The sequence below is a fragment of the Perissodus microlepis genome, chromosome 2 (assembly GCF_051167445.1).
Source record: "Perissodus microlepis isolate ML-2025 ecotype Zambia chromosome 2, ASM5116744v1, whole genome shotgun sequence".
In the NCBI taxonomy this organism is placed as follows: Eukaryota; Metazoa; Chordata; class Actinopteri; order Cichliformes; family Cichlidae; genus Perissodus; species Perissodus microlepis.
In genome coordinates this window covers 14494249-14511281 of record NC_140462.1, presented here as the reverse complement: position 1 = coordinate 14511281, position 17033 = coordinate 14494249, and the positions used below count along the sequence as shown (strand labels likewise).

The 17033-nt window shown below is 40.1% G+C and overlaps 1 protein-coding gene across 1 annotated transcript; it reads left to right on the top strand.

Moving 5' to 3' along the window:
• Window positions 1–1594: 1594 nt before the first annotated feature.
• Window positions 1595–16257, top strand: LOC146392500 (pre-mRNA-processing factor 39). Its single transcript, XM_084948752.1, has 15 exons — window positions 1595–1696; window positions 2922–3163; window positions 3283–3408; window positions 3529–3647; window positions 3953–4120; window positions 4367–4547; window positions 4646–4750; window positions 7485–7614; window positions 8435–8589; window positions 9150–9276; window positions 9390–9661; window positions 10326–10510; window positions 14156–14230; window positions 14494–14659; window positions 15746–16257. Exons 1-15 carry the CDS (start codon window positions 1636–1638, stop codon window positions 15815–15817), a joined length of 2184 nt encoding a protein of 727 aa, XP_084804878.1. The 5' UTR covers window positions 1595–1635; the 3' UTR covers window positions 15818–16257.
• The last annotated feature ends 776 nt before the right edge of the window (window positions 16258–17033 follow it).

The following is a 17033-nucleotide window of genomic DNA, read 5'->3' as shown; positions in this document are numbered from 1 at the left end:
ACCCCGGCCTGATGTTGGAATTGAACTCAGGACCTTCTTGCTGTGCGGCAACAGTGCTAACCACTGTGCCACCATGCTCTGAGTGGAGTATCACTTCTAAAACAGCCAACTGGGTTATTATATTATTATATTATATTAAACCTACACCGACTAGATACTTTAATAGGTGCGCATATTCAACTATTAATGCAAGTGTCTAATCTGCCAATCACATGGCAGGAACTTATTACATTTAGGGATGTAGACATGGTAAAGATGGGCTGTAGAGCATCAGAATGGGCACTAAAAGCTGATAGAGAAGCAACAGTAATCTAATAACTGCTTATTACAATCAACTATGTTAACGCTAATTATCAAGTATCTTACTTGCTATTTGACAGTGGAAAGAGGTCAGGGGGCTCTCACCTCTTTTTGGCTGCCTAAAACATTGAACCTTGAAGCAGAAGAACATGTACGGCTGTGTTCAGAAAAATGGTAGTTACTGGAATGTAAGAAATGGATCGTGAAGTCTCTAAACGCATAGACCAATGGATTTCAATAATCTTTTGTTATTCAAACACATGTACTCACAGTGAAATTAAATTAGTTAAAGCCAACAAGAATGTGAATTCAAACACAAGCAATAAATATGAAAACAAGGAATAAGAAAAAAAATAAAGCAAAAATAGTCTAAATAAGAAAAGTCAGGTTTAAAGTTTAAAAAAAGAGCACCTACAAGCCAACCTCGTTGCCAAACACTAAACCTGGATAAGACATATTCTGTATTTTATTTTTGTGAGCATAGACTATCATTTGCTTTTTTTTTTTTTTTTCCAAGTCTAGTTTTTACCCCTCAGCCTTTTTGGCTGAGGGGTAAAAAGTTTGTGAATGCAAAAACATGAGAACAAGTTGATGTAGGAGTTTCAAATTGATACCATAGGTGTATCTACTAAAAATGCCAGATGAGTTTGAATCTCACTGACCAAGGTCAGGAGTCAGAGGTTGAGCTTTCTGAAAATCTTGTGAATGACATAACTTGCAAACATGGCAACATATGATTTTGAAATTCATACAATAGGTGGATCTTTTAGGAGGCTGAGGGGTACCACTGGCCACTGCCAGCATTCTTATTTGTTATTTGCTATTTCCAGTTGAAACTAAATTAACAACTTGGGCTACACCAGTAGTTACTATAGTGATTATATAAACGTTTTGGGTTGTCTGAAAATTTCAAGTTATGTAAAAACTTTGGAGTTTGGGGTTATCATTGCAAAATGTTTGGTTATATCAATATTTGAAGCTTTGAGTAAAAATAAAATTTCGGCTTATTATATATAAATGTGGGGTTATCAGTATTTGGGGTGTCAAAATCTCAGGTTGTTATATTGAACGTTTGGGTAAGATTAAAAATTGTCGTTATCGGCTTATTTTATCCAAATTTTGGGTTATTGTCTCAAATTTTGGGGTTATTATATCAAAATTTAGAGATTTAGGTTGTTATATCAAAAATGTAAAATTTTGTGATCATAGTGGATGGCACTTTTTTTCAGTGGCGGTGAAAAGCTTCCATAAAATGTAAATGTTACACTTTTAGCGTGGTAGGTTGTTTTAGGCGTCCTGTCGCGTCTGAATGACGTCAGCCAGACGTTTACCGTCATGGCGGCGGTGGAGGGCTGTGAGGAGATGAGCGGCAACGGGGAGCTGGTAGAGTCTTCAGGTAGGTGATTAACGGTGGTGAATTTAGAGTTCGTATCCGGTAGTTGTTTTACAGATGTGGTGGAGCTTTGGTTTAATCAGCCAGCGCTTTTAAAAACAAAGCCTCCAGCTGGAGCCATTGTGGGTGCAAGCATGACATGCTAGGCTAAGCTAACGTGAATTCACCTGCACGGAGAACGGTCTGTCGTTTACTTTCACTAAGTTACGATCGGGTGGGGTATACAGCTGTTGGCTGCTGTTGCGTACCCTTTTTCGACAAGTTAGTTGTAGTCTGTCAAAAACAGCCCAGAGGCGCTTTAAAACTCTGAGCTTTGTATGAATGAAGCATCTCTGCAGGCGCAGACAGGAGTCGGTAAAACAAAACAAAATACTGTACGAACTCATTTTAGTTGAGTTTATTTGGCCTTTTACTAGATAAATCACAGCTGTAGGCAGTAGATAATTCTTTCCATTCTTTTCATATTTTATTCTAAAGTTTTACATGTTCATGCATGGTTTCTGTTATTACCATTTTTCATTCAAAACTATTCAGGAAGTAGAAGAAACAGAAAGTGAATGAGTTACGTAACTTCAGTTAAGCAGCTCAGTATTTCTTTAAGTCTTCTTTCTATTTTTCATCACACCTGCTGAACAACAAAGAAAAGGTGAAACAGAAACGATGTCATAATGGGAGTTTTATCAGGTGTTTCTTTGGGTTGTAGTCTTTTTGAGTATAAATAATTTATAACTACTTGATGGGCATTTGCAAAAGGTAGGCTGTTGGATTTTTTTCTTTTGTAAAAATAATTAAAATAATAATAATTCAAATTTCATCTGTGAAAGGTCAAGAGGCATGGTATCCCCTGGTCTGTCCCAGGGTTAACACATAGACAGATGACCATTTATGTCAGTGGCCAACATTTCTTTGTTCTGTCACAACAAAATGCTTTGAGACCATGTGATGACGAGTTGTCAGACTTTATAAAAGTTTTCATAAAGAAGAGATTTATTTTCTGGCACTAAAAGCAGATTAAATAATCACAGAAACAATATAAACAATAAGATTTTGCTGGCACCAGCTGTCAGTCAAATTCTTGTATTAAACATCAATATTGGCTCAGAATGTTTTGCATTTTGGGTTTTTGGTTCAACCAAAAAAAAGGGGGTGAAAGTGTATCTTTTTCAGTATCCTGCATATTTTGGGTCTTAAATATATTGAGATATGCCCCTGATCTTTTCCTCTTCAGCCATGGAAGCTTCTGAGGTACCGGCGCCACCTCTACCTGAAATGACGGAAGAGAACGGCAGTGCCGGCGTGGTTCCTGAGGCTCCTGTTGGCCCCGACCCTGCTTCCTTCTCCATGCAACCAGCCGCAGTGGATGAAGAAGGGGAGCTACCTGCAGACTTTGAGCGTCTGTGGAAGGCCGCTCATGACAATCCTCAAGACTTCACCTCCTGGACTGACCTGCTGCAGTACTGTGAGCAGGAGGTGTGTTTGTTACTTTGATTGATCACTGATACATTTGTTTTCCGGAGATCACAAGAGATTTTTGGTGAAGAAATTTAGAGTTGCTTCGTGTGACACTTGGATTTAATGTGTCTCCTCAGGGTCACGTCACATCTTCACGTAGAGCACTAGAAGCCTTCCTTGTTCGCTATCCACTCTGCTATGGTTACTGGAAGAAATTTGCTGATCTGGAGCGCCGCGTTGGGCTTAACGACAAAGCAGAGGAGGTAACGCGAGAGGGCTTTTTCTGTTCTGTCCTACTGTTATTATATAATAATACTTTCAAGGCTATTTAGAAGCGCTTTATTTAGGTAGTTAACATATATGGGTGTCCTGTGTTGTGTTAGGTGTGCATTCAGGGCCTTCAGGCAATCCCTCTCAGTGTAGATCTGTGGATCCACTACATCAATCTGCTGCTAGGAACACTAGACATGAACCTTCCTGAGTCACCCAAGCGGATTCGCAGGTACACATACACACAGACCAGATCTTACTTCCTTTTTAATCCTTCCTCCTTTTTTTCCTGTTTTTTTTTTTTGTTTGTTTTGTTTTGTTTCATTTTTTTTCTGCCTTTGCCTTCCCCATACAACTAAAATTTCTTTTTTCCAATAAGAGCTCTTTTTTTTTCCCGTAAGGATTCCCAAAAAAGAAGTCTTTAGACTCCATGCACTGACGTTCATCTTTTTTTCCTGGTCTTAAAACCAATCTAATCAGATTTGGGAAACTGAAAGCTGATTATCATGCTTTTATTTGTTTCACAACAACTATCAGTGTGTTTGAGGATGCTGTCGCGGCAGCTGGTTTGGACTTTCACTCGGACCGGCTTTGGGATCTGTATGTTGAGTGGGAGAAGGAGCAGGGGAACATGAAGAACGCAACAGCCGTCCTGGACAGAGTCCTCAGAGTCCCCACACAGCTCTACAACACCCACTACGACAAGTACGGCCACCACCCAGTTATTTATGCTGATGTTAATGTGTTTTTCTCTACCAGCTTTACTTTTAGAACACCACATGTTATCTTCTTTATTTACTGAACTTTTAATAGTTGTTAAAATATTTCCCCATGTGCTAGGTTTTGTATCTTTTAAGGGCAACACTAAATAACTCCACTGTTCTGTCCCTTCCTTCATTTCTTATTTTCCTCTTTTGTTAATCTAATTTGAGGTCTTACTTTATTTGTCAGGTTTAAAGAGCATCTGAACAACCATGAACCTAAAGAGGTGCTTTCTCCAGAGGAGTACGAGGAGCTGAGGGAGCTGTGCCGTCAGAGCCAGAAAGCGGAACGAGCCGAACAATCGCAGGAGGAGGAGAAGGAGAGGCCGCCGGGTGAGGAAGAGCCCGCCACACCTGAGGGCACAGACACAGTGAGTAACATCCACCTGCCTCACACTGATTAGAGGTGTGTGATGTGGATTAATGCGGAGGTCACATAGACTAATAAAATGCTTTTTCTGTGTTTTAGGAGGAATTGATGCAGAAGATTAGGGAGCAGGTGTTACTACGCAGGGACAAAGTGTATCAGGACAACGAGGGAGAAGTCCGGAAGAGATGGCACTTTGAAGATGCCGTGAGTTTGTCCTTCTGTGATTCGCTGCTGCTGTAGTTTTTGTCTCTCTAAGAGAATCTAGGAGAAGTAGAGGGATTATTTTCACTCCTTTATTCATAAGTGCTTTCCTATTTCTGTGCTAATGTAGAACTTTGTCCTGAATCAAGGGGTTAATGTAAGAGTTATTAGAGATGATTAACAGATTAGGTCCTGGTAGAAAACTACATATATATTAATGAGCCCTTATTGGGGAAAGTAAAAAACACCTACAGTGGCTTGCAAAAGTATTCGGCCCCCTTGAACTTTTCCACATTTTCTCACATTACAGCCACAAACATGAATCAATTTTATTGGAATTCCACGTGAAAGACCAACACAAAGTGGTGTACACGTGAGAAGTGGAACGAAAATCATACATGATTCCAAACATTTTTTACAAATAAATAACTGAAAAGTGGGGTGCGCGTAATTATTCAGCCCCCTGAGTAGGGCTGCACAATTAATCGTTAGAAAATTGCGATCTCAATTCATACTTATGTGCGATCTCATTTCCAAATGACAACGATTAAAAAAAAAAAAAAGATGACGATAGTATCACATTTGGTTCTGGGACATAATCTGCATGAAAAGAAGCGCTCACTCTTCCTGCTCAACAAATGACAAGGGCGGAGCCTTATACCACGTGATACAGAAGTCAGCTGGCAGGGAAAAAACAACGGAGAGCACGTGAGAGATGACGAAGCTGTAAAGGCCAAGAAAGTGACAGGAGAAAATCCGTCCCGGTCAACCACCCAAACATCAATAACGGAAACCTTATACTGCGCTTCCCCATACCCGTCGAACTCCCACAGGCACAAAGAAATTACGGAGGATATCACTTGTCACCTGGCTAAAGATATGGCTCCCATCAACACTGTGCAAAACGAGGGATTTAGGAAAATGATCACCTTTTGCTGCAATTACAGCTGCCAGTCTTTTAGGGTATGTCTCTACCATCTTTGCACATCTAGAGACTGAAATCCTTTCCCATTCTTCTTTGCAAAACAGCTCCAGCTCAGTCAGATTAGATGGACAGCGTTTGTGAACAGCAGTTTTCAGATCTTGCCACAGATTCTCGATTGGATTTAGATACCAGACAGGTCAGGGATAAAGTTATTGAGAAATTTAAAGCAGGCTTGTGTCTGTGAAGGTTCTCAGTCATCCAGGTCATCGTAGTCAAAGGAGCTTGCAAAGAAAAGCGTCTGGACTTCTTTAAGTTACTTGAAGACGTTTCACCTCTCATCCGAGAAGCTTCTTCAGTTCTAAGTTCTACCTTAGAACTGAAGAAGCTTCTCGGATGAGAGGTGAAACGTCTTCAAGTAACTTAAAGAAGTCCAGACGCTTTTCTTTGCAAGCTCCTTTGACTAAAGCAGGCTTGGGCTACAAAAAGATTTCCCAGCCTTGAACATCCCACGGAGCACTGTTCAAGCGATCATTCAGAAATGGAAGGAGTACGGCACAACTGTAAACCTACCAAGACAAGGCCGTCCATCTAAACTCACAGGCCAAACAAGGAGAGCGCTGATCAGAAATGCAGCCAAGAGGCCCATGGTGACTCTGGACGAGCTGCAGAGATCTACAGCTCAGGTGGGGGAATCTGTCCATAGGACAACTATTAGTCGTGCACTGCACAAAGTTGGCCTTTATGGAAGAGTGGCAAGAAGAAAGCCATTGTTAAAAGAAAACCATAAGAAGTCCCGTTTGCAGTTTGCCACAAGCCATGTGGGGGACACAGCAAACATGTGGAAGAAGGTGCTCTGGTCAGATGAGACCAAAATGGAACTTTTTGGCCAAAATGCAAAACGCTATGTGTGGCAGAAAACTAACACTGCACATCACTCTGAACACACCATCCCCACTGTCAAAGATGGTGGTGGCAGCATCATGCTCTGGGGGTGCTTCTCTTCAGCAGGGACAGGGAAGCTGGTCAGAGTTGATGGGAAGATGGATGGAGCCAAATACAGGGAAACCTTGGAAGAAAACCTCTTGGAGTCTGCAAAAGACTTGAGACTGGGGCGGAGGTTCACCTTCCAGCAGGACAACGACCCTAAACATAAAGCCAGGGAAACAATGGAATGGTTTAAAACAAAACATATCCATGTGTTAGAATGGCCCAGTCAAAGTTCAGATCTAAATCCAATCGAGAATCTGTGGCAAGATCTGATAACTGCTGTTCACAAACGCTGTCCATCTAATCTGACTGAGCTGGAGCTGTTTTGCAAAGAAGAATGGGAAAGGATTTCAGTCTCTAGATGTGCAAAGATGGTAGTGTCATACCCTAAAAGACTGGCAGCTGTAATTGCAGCAAAAGGTGGTTCTACAAAGTATTGACTCAGGGGGCTGAATAATTACGCACACTCCACTTTTCAGTTATTTATTTGTAAAAAATGTTTGGAATCATGTATGATTTTTGTTCCACTTCTCACGTGTACAACACTTTGTGTTGGTCTTTCACGTGGAATTCCAATAAAATTGATTCATGTTTGTGGCTGTAATGTGAGAAAATGTGGAAAAGTTCAAGGGGGATGAATACTTTTGCAAGCCACTGTAGGTGTTTAAAAAAAAAAAAAAAAAGACAGATGGAGGAAAAAAACCTAAAGGTTTTATTGGCAGTAATCAGAAAGTTTTAAATTCTTGGCTTGATAGGTTTTAAACTAAGTGCAAAACTAAGATCCCTTTTTAACAAAGATGCTCCCTCCGCATTCTGTGACTACAGATCAAGCGACCGTACTTCCATGTTAAGCCACTTGATCGCCTCCAGCTCCGCACTTGGCACTCATACCTCGACTGGGAGATCACAGAGCTGAACAAGGACACGAAAGACCCCAGCCAAGCTGACTACACAGGTGATGAAGAGGCTGTTTGGTTTCCATGAATCTAAATGAAGTGTTCCAAACAGGCTCCCACACGCTTGCAATAACATGTTTATCCACAATGCTTAATCATATATCCTCATCGGCTTGTGGCTATGGAGAACCACTGACCTTCTATTAATCGCAATGTCAGTGGGTCGATCCCTGAAACCTCAGTTGCCATAATGGGGGGGAAAAAAGTATTTGTAGGAATGGGTGGATATATCAAGTTCTCAAAGTAAAAAAGCGCTGTACAGTACACAGTGCATTTAGGCAAAGAGAAGCCCTCTTATATGTAACAAAGCTATATGACAAAATACATTTAACTTAGCAGGTTCACCTATAAATAAATAAGCATTTTTAAGCTTATACTTTATAAGCATGCAGTTTAATCCTGCAAACCCATTAAAACCAAAGTGTTTCCAACCAAAAATCTGTCTTTCCCTAATCTTGCCTTGAGCTGACCTGCCAGTGAGGAATGAGTTTGGGCTTTTACACAGGCACGAAACTGTTATAAGAGAGAGGATTAGAATTATAATGCAAGATGAAATGAGAGCCCCATTGCAGGTCTTGATTATTTTGTATTAATAATTATTGGAGGCAATCACTGTATCTGAATTTACATTTGAAATAATTGCACAGTCCTGATGGCACCAGGAGGAGGATGCGGTTTACTAGCTGATTCCCATGTAAGAGGGCTTCTCTTTGTCATTAATCGTTTCCTGCTGGTCAAGTATCAAAACAAATATAAAGATGTTTTTGTAACTGTTTGTCCATGCCATGTGACTGCTTTGTGACACCTCGGTCATACTAGATCCAAACCAGGCCACCACAGAGGAGTCGGAGGTCATGGCCCCTCCACAGGAACCATCGGAGGACACTATAGCTGCTCAAGATGACCACAGAGTTCGCATCCTCTTTGAACGTTGCCTGATCGCCTGCGCACTCTATGAGGAATTCTGGTCCAGGGTAAGAATGATTTGCAGATACACTTTTTTCTGCAGGTTGATTTAAAATCTCCTTAAATTCTCCCTAAACTCAGAATTTTAGGTCTTAACACTAAAACTGCCAGGTGGGTCCTTTTGGCCCCATTCAGCAACAATAAACAGTAAAGCCAGAGAAGTCATTTCTTGAAGTTAAATTCATTTTTGTAATCAAAGTTAAAATTATGTCTTAGTTATTTTTATCAGTTTTGCAAATTATTTATTATTTCATTACAGGTCGTAAAGGTAAAATATATACTAGAATTTATTAATAAAGAAATATTACAATAAAACAACACATACTTTTTAAAAATGCAGAGGATCAAAATGACCCCTGTTACCCTTGATGTCTCTTCCATCTAATAAGTGTAAGTGCAAATTCAATGAGATCCGGCTCAAGGACAGCATAGTTGCTTCTGATCCACCTTGTAAAAGAAAAAGCTCAAATTATGAATTAGGTAGATTTGCATCTAGAAAAAAGCCAGTCAGTAAACACCTGCCATCACCAAATATTGTTCTGCATGAATCTCTGTGTGTGTTTCTCAGTACATCCAGTACCTGGAGCCGCAGAGCGTGGACGAGGCCCGGGCGGTTTATAAACGAGCCTGTGAAATCCACCTGGCGTACAAACCCAACATCCACATGCACTGGGCGACCTTTGAGGAGAGGCACGGTATGACAAAACATTAAACACCCACCCATCCCTTTGTTCTTTATTCTTGAATGTTAACAGACACTTAAGGGCTGTACTGGACAGTCATGAAAGCTTATCATCTTCTCTATCAGGTGACTTAACTGAAGCTCGGCGAGTGTTGGAGGCCCTGGAGAAGAAACTGCCAGGGTTGGCGGTCGTCCGTATCCGCAGGGCTGCTTTGGAGAGACGAGCCGGCCAACTGGATCAGTCGGAAGCCTTGCTGAGGGAGGCGGTGGCTGAATCCAAAGAGAAGCCCACGTTACACGCTTTCTATTCAATCAAGCTGGCTCGATTGCTGCTGAAACTGGGCAGGGACCCCAGCAGTGCCCGCAGTGTTTTACAGGAAGCGCTGGAAATTAGTCCGGTGAGATGACAGAACACAATTCATTCATATTGCCAGAGAAATTATGTTAGACCATAAATTTGTGTAAGCTGAAAAGTGAAGATGATGCTTGCATTCTTTGTAATGACCAGCAGGGGTCGACTCTGATTGCAAAAATAAGTCGGGTCTATGGGGAAAAGAGTCTTCAGTATTGCTCACTTGATCTGGGACTGAATACACACATGATGTTCAGTTTGTAAATTGTGTTCCTAACTACAGCAAAATGGACAAAATAGCAAGATTGGGGCAGAAAACACACAAATGGAGGACACCAAAAACCATTATGTCCATTATTATAAAAATTCTGCTCCAGGTTTTGAAACTTGTTTTGCATACCTGTACCAGTTTAAAGCTTCTACATTAACCTCTTATATTATATTGTAAACATGCTCACTTTACAGTTTGCTTAATAAGTAATGATTTTTCACATTTGGGCAGACTTTTAATGACAATTAAATGTTTGTTTTTTCCATTTTGACCACTAAAACATCTAATTTGCTTCACATATAAGCATGCTTTGCATCCTGTATTGTTTGAGCAAACTTTAAAAAACAGAAAGAAAGAAAATTCAAATTTTAGTGGACTTTTAAAGTAGGTACTAATTGCCCCCATCCTCTTTCTCCCCTTTCATTATCCTTCTCCTCAGGATAATGATAAACTGCACATGAACCTGTTGGAGCTGGAGGTTTCAGGTGACCCCTGGGCCTCAGCCGAGGCGGTGCAGGAGTGTGTGACACGAGCTCTGGCAGCTCCTCTCGAACCTCACACCAAGATCCTCTTCTCACAGAGGGGCCTACAGTTTGCAGAGGACTACAGCAACTCTATCCAGAGGTCAGAGTTCAGAAAGAGAACGATTTTAACCCTTGTGTTGTCCTTGGGTCATTTTTGTCCTCTAAAGAAATCTTTTGCTATCAAAAATGTGTTTTTTATTCATCAAATGGTCTGAAAATAACAGAAGTTATTCATTACTATAATATGCATGATTGGAATAAGTTTTAAGTAATTTGATTTATTTATGGGGTTTTTATTGGATTTTATAACACCTGTGGTCCTCGTGGACAAAAATGACCCCAAAGTACAAAGTGTTGCAAAGGGCCGTATTTTCACAACATGCTTTCAAACATCTTTGATCTTGGATCACTGATGTGTGGGGTCAAGCACTGGTCATAACAACCACAACAACAACAACAACAGGCAGCACAATGAGGAGGCAGGTGCTCTATATTCAATGAAATTTTATTTATACAGCACCAAATCACAACAACAGCCGCATCAAATTGCTTCATATTGTAAGGTAGACCCTACAATAATACATACACAGAAAGTATGCTCACAAGCCTCCATTGCACTGGAGATTTGCATACTTTGATGAGCATACTTTTTTTTACCATGTTGTGCAAAGCAATGACCAGTAGGACAAAGCACATATTGTCCTCTAGTATAATGAGGAGGGAGAATCAATGTTCAGGAAGATCCAGGGTTAGAAGATATAGAAAATATTGTCAATATTTAGAGCACATACCCTTTCTCTGAAAAATCACATCACCCACCTGCAGAAGTGGAAGAAGGCTATGAAGTGAAGAAAAGTGATGAAGAATCTGAACTATGTTCAAGCAGGTTCTCAGGCATCCAGGACATGGCAGTCTGAGGAGCTTGGAAAAAAAGTGACTGGGCTTCTTGAGGTTTCTTGAATTTTCAGAATATGAAACTGAAATTGAAGATGTGTCAGAGGACTGCACATCTTCCATTTCAATTATGATGAAGACAAAGAATCAAGCAGGAAAGAGGAGTCAGCTGAGACAGAGGAATATTTGCAGTAATGTGAGGAAACACTGATCTGGTCTTCTATCCTTCCCAGTGACAGACGATGCATGACTCTCTCATGTGCCTCAGAGAAAGACAATCTACCACAGTCCAAGCACATATGCCAGGTCCCATACTCCTTCAGTGGCTTTTCTACTCGAGCACTGAAAGCATTATACACAGTGTATTCTGCTTGTATTCTGCTTTTTAACGTTCACATGCCAATAGATGCATCAGAGACCAAGTTGGGGTTCAGTAACTTGCCCAAGGACACCTTGGTAAGAACTCCAGACTAGAGCACACAGAGATTGAACCAACAACCATCCAATTAGCAGATGACCTGCTCTACAGCCAACTCAATGACGAACAAGGAGGGACAACGAGAGAGGAAGAAAAATGGATCGAATGCAGCTGTAGGCATATGTGGGTATGTTGATTCTTACTGCCGCGCATCCAGTAGAGTCGCTACGACCAGTTTATGACATCCTGAGTCTGGTAGAGAAGTTTTAAAGGTGACAGAAGATTAATCATAGAAGCACAAAAAGGATATAATTTCTTGATAAAGACACAATAGATGATCGTCGTTCATGACACAAACGTGCTCCCATGAGGTGTATGGAACAAGTGGGTGTTTCTCCTGCTGTGATGTAAGATCCTGGTACTGATGTGATTGTATGAGCACCAAGTCCCCTTCAGAGGACTCTGTCCCCTCCAACAGAACATCCAAATAAACCAGGGAACTATGAGATAAAAACATGGGCAGCATGTGATGCCAGGTCCAGCTGTACATGGAACATGCTAGTGTGCGATGGCAAATCGTCTGTCCCGCAGTCAGGACACACGAGTTGTCCCTAACATTGCAGGTTTCCAAAAGAAAACAATCACCTGTAACAGCTTGTTTACTGTATATGACCCTTGGCCTGCAACTGCAGAAAGAAAGCTGTCCATGATGGGACCAGTGCAGAGGAATAAACCTGAGCTTCCTCCTGCACTTGGGTCAAATATGGACACGTCTTTGTCCCCATGAAAGTTTGCCTTCACTCAGACCCATGCCCTGGTGTTCCTACCATGCCAAAATATAGAAAACTGTCAGGTAATGAGTTGGAATAAAGTTGAATAAAACCTTGAAACACAGAGATGGAGGATATTTTATACTTGTTGCTTTATAAACAGTCAAAGCAAACGGGGTCATTTTTGAGCCCAGAGGACAACAGATGTGATTATTTGCTGCCAGTAAAAAACTTGAAGTAGTTTAAAAACCGCTTTCTAAATTAACTTTGACATAAACCCGTCTGTGATCATCTGTTAAAGCAACCGACTCTGGTTGTGAAACGATCCCCACGATAACTGATGATTTAATTTATTTTTTACCCGAAAACAAAGAAAAAATTCATTTTTATGAGGTTTTTATCAGACTTAAATTTGAAATGGAATAAAAAAAGATTGTGTCAAAATGTTTGAATTAAGTTTTAATTAAAAGTGGGGGAAAATCCACTTCATATTAATTAAGTATCAATCAAACTAGATGGGGACATTTCTGACCCCTGAGGACCACAGGTGTGATTATGTGCTGCCATTTAAAATTTATAAATGGTTCAAAAAAAAACTTTCTCACTAAAGTTCAACATACAGCACTCTCTAGTTATTCAGATAGTCAAAATTATCTAAACAATTAAATATTTTATTTTCTCAATTTGTTTTCGCTAAAAAACAGGGTGTATTTTTTGTAAACAAGGTCTGGTGGCCCTAAAATGTATAATGTTGGGTAAATTTTGTGTTAATGTGTTGGTCTTAAGTAAAACTAAGATGTAACACTGAATTGATTGACAATTTATACTTTATACTTTAAAAAACAGTCAAATGAAGTGGGGACATTTTTGACCCCTGAGGACCACAGGTGTGATTATGTGCTGCCATTAAAAATTTATTAACTCTTGAAAAAAAACTTTCTCACTAAAGTTCAACATACAGCACTCTGTAGTTAGACAAATAGTCAAAATTATCTAAACAATTAAATATTTTATTTTCTTGTTTTATTTCCACTCGAAAACACAGTGTACTTTATGTAAACAAGGCCTGGTGGCCCTAAAATGTAAAATGTTGGGTAAATTATGTGTTAATGTGTTGGTCTTAAGTAAAACTAAGGTGTAACACTGAATTGATTGACAATTTATACTTTATATTTTAAAAAACAGTCAAATGAAGTGGGGACATTTTTGACCCCTGAGGACCACAGGTGTGATTATGTGCTGCCATTTAAAAAATTTAAATGGTTCAAAAAAAAAAATTCTCACTAAAGTTCAACATACAGCACGCTCTAGTTATTCAGATAGTCAAAATTATCTAAACAATTAAATATTTAATTTTCTTGTTTTATTTTCACTTAAAAAACAGGGTGTATTTTTTGTAAACAAGGTCTGGTGGCCCTAAAATGTATAATGTTGGGTAAATTTTGTGTTAATGTGTTGGTCTTAAGTTAAACTAAGATGTAACACTGAATTGATTGACAATTTATACTTTATACTTTAAAAAAAACTCAAATGAAGTGGGGACATTTTTGACCCCTGAGGACCACAGGTGTATGTAAATCGGGAGGACATTATGAGGGTTAAATTAAACTGGTCCCTTAAACCCTTTCAGGTTCTTCAGTTTTTATATGTGTGTCCTCTGCAGTGTGCTGTCTGTCTACGAGGAGCACCAGAAGCTGCTGAAGGAGCTCGGTGGAACAAAGAGAGAAGCAGAGAACGGGTGAGAGAGGGAGGAACGACTAACTAAATGTGAAATGGACTTAAACCTGGTATTATTTAACATGTAGTCTGAATGCCTTAAAGGAGTGGGGTTTCACTTCTAGATGATTTATTTTTCTTAAAGAATAGTCCTTCATGTTATTGTCATCTGCCTCATTAATAAACATGTATAACAGCTGAGGTCTAGATGCATATTTTTGCTGAGTAAACGAGATGTGAAATGATTAGAATGAAAGTCACGCTTTCAGGATTTTTGTTCTGTAGGGATGAAGATCCAGAGAAGCTGAGCAAAACTGATGACGGCTCTGCTGTGTCTGCACAAGTCCCACCTACCATGCCGCACGTCCCCATCACCACGCCGCCTCCTCCTGTGATGGGCGCCGATATGAGCGCACAGGCTGGCTACGGAGGATACAGCAGCTGGTACCAGGTAACACTCAGATTTATATAAACTCTGTATTATGTGGTTTAACATGTCTGCCTGTGTTTTATTAATAGTGGAGTAGGATCAGAATACTTTATTAATCCGAGAGTAAATTATGTAATTGTTAGATTAGGGTGGGTTTGAGGCTGCATATAGAAGATGAACACAGCCTCCTATTAGTTTGCAAATGTTCAGCTCTAATTTAATAGCCATTTGAAAGCAACGTGTATGGACAAGAGGTTGGACTGCAGTTTGCACAAATACAGATACCTGATAATTGTGTCGTTTTTTATTGCAATTATTTGCCATATAATATTACCTGTTCTGTAGTACGGACCATCCAAAGAAGTTTTTGTCTTCAGTTTTGATGAGAATTTCTCGTATTTTATTAGTGTGCTCTAATAGATGTCTGGATTTGAATCTGTTGGTCAGCTGGGGTCTTTCTGTGTGGAGTTGGTTCTGTCCGGGTGCTCCAGGTTCCTCCGTAGTCCAAAAACAGGCTTGGTGGGTTGATTGGTTAATTCTAAATTGATCATATGTGACCTATTAAGGGTGTACTCCTGTCTCAGTTGAACCCATCGTAATATGCTCCTGCGAGCTAGCCAAACAGGCCTATAGACTAGCGAGGGTCCCATTATACCTGCTGTCCAGGGCCAAACATAAATAGATGTGGCTGTATGACCGTTACCAGTGCTGCACATATAATAGGGCTGTCAGAAACCCCTTGCAACCACCAGTCCTTTGAAAAAAACATATGTTGTCCCGGATAATCAGACCAACTTGAACAAAATTCATTTTTAGCATTTGCTCCAGGAAGCATTGTGTGACTGGGGCTTAAAATAAATTGATGGAGTTTAGCAGCTAAAGATTTAAGCTTGGAGTTCAGAAACTAATGGGCTATGTTAATGATGGCTGTAGCCATCATTTATCTACAGTCTACTGAGAATGACTTTCCCCAGATGCTCATTCAAGTGGACGCTCAAGAGGTGTCTTGATTTTTCAGCCCCCGAGGTTCCAGCTTGGTTTAATGTAGCAAAGCACAGTTTAAGATGTTTTTAATCCTGTTTCCTGTTTGTCGTGGTTTTTCTCCAGCAACCACAATACGGCAGCTATGGCTACCAGAACACCTGGAACTACAACCAGGGCTACTATCCACCGAGCTAGAGAGAGCAACAGCAAAAGACCGCATCAGGCCACTGAACAATAAAACTGAACTGAACAGTCCTCCAGACTGTGGAGAAGTTTCATCCTGCTAAAGTTCATCCAGTCATTATTCTTCCCTCTCCGTCCTTCCTCTCAGTCACCTGTCTCACTGGATTTATGAAAACGAGGAGTTGAGGTCATTTAAAAGATCATCTTTTCATTTTTTTTTTCCCTGAACAGCAGGTGGAAAGATGAAAGGAAACACGGCGCTCGTCTTCAGTGACGTGTCTTTGAATTTTAATCAGAACTATTTTTGTATTCGTTGCAAGTTGACCGCTTTGCTCGTGTTTTAAAATCATCCAACTTCACAGGTGATGTATGATTGACATTTTGTACCATTCCACAGACTAGGCTATGTTTTTTTTCTAATGTATATAAAGGTGTTTTATAGTGTGTCACAACACTGCTTCTTTGTGTCATGTGTTTCTGCTTGTGTGTTCATAATTAGAGTGGGTGGGGCAAAAAATCAAATATCACACTGTAAAACTGGTGGCCTGTTTCGGGTCGGTGCCTTGCTCATTATCTGGAGTTTACATGTCAGAAAGAGCATTTACAAGAAAGAGAATACCCTTTGTTTAAAATAAAGTGTTGGCTGGATGGGCACATGCAAACAGGGAAAGCGCTCGTCTTCTTCATGGGTTTTTATTTTTAGCCAAACTAGCATAATTTCTGTGAGAAGAGGGACTGCTGTTGGTTAGCAACTGTGATCTGGGCTGAAACTTTTCACAAGATTTAAAACTTACTGAAAAAAGATGCTGAGGATTTATTTTTTAATAGCCAAAAAAACCCTTGTTTGAAGTTAAGGAAGGCCATCTGTAACGTGGACATTGTTAGACTTGTACATATCAAATTGAGTTAAACTGACAGCGTCTGGTTGTGATTTTTGTCTTGTATAATGCCAGCACCAGTGGCTGTTTAGTGAGGACTACAAAGTCCAAAAACTTGTGTTATTTGGTGGATTAAGTATTGATTTCAAATGTGGACAAAATGCCAAACATGTAATGTGGGAGTGAGTCGCAGCAGGAAAAGGATCTGTGGCAAACTACAAAACCCAGAGGAAAATCACTTGAGTCAACTTTAGACTTTACACAGAGATAAAATCACTAAGTCAACAAGATTGTGTAAATATGGTTTCCTGCTTAAGACCTACTTTATCAAATTTTCTGCAAATCTGTAA

Coding starts and splice junctions, on each gene's coding strand:
- LOC146392500 (XM_084948752.1), top strand. CDS start 1,636: ATGGCGGCGGTGGAGGGCTGTGAGGAGATGAGCGGCAACGGGGAGCTG. Junction 3,409..3,528: donor TTAACGACAAAGCAGAGGAG/GTAACGCGAGAG, acceptor GTGTTGTGTTAG/GTGTGCATTCAGGGCCTTCA. Junction 9,662..10,325: donor AAGCGCTGGAAATTAGTCCG/GTGAGATGACAG, acceptor CCTTCTCCTCAG/GATAATGATAAACTGCACAT.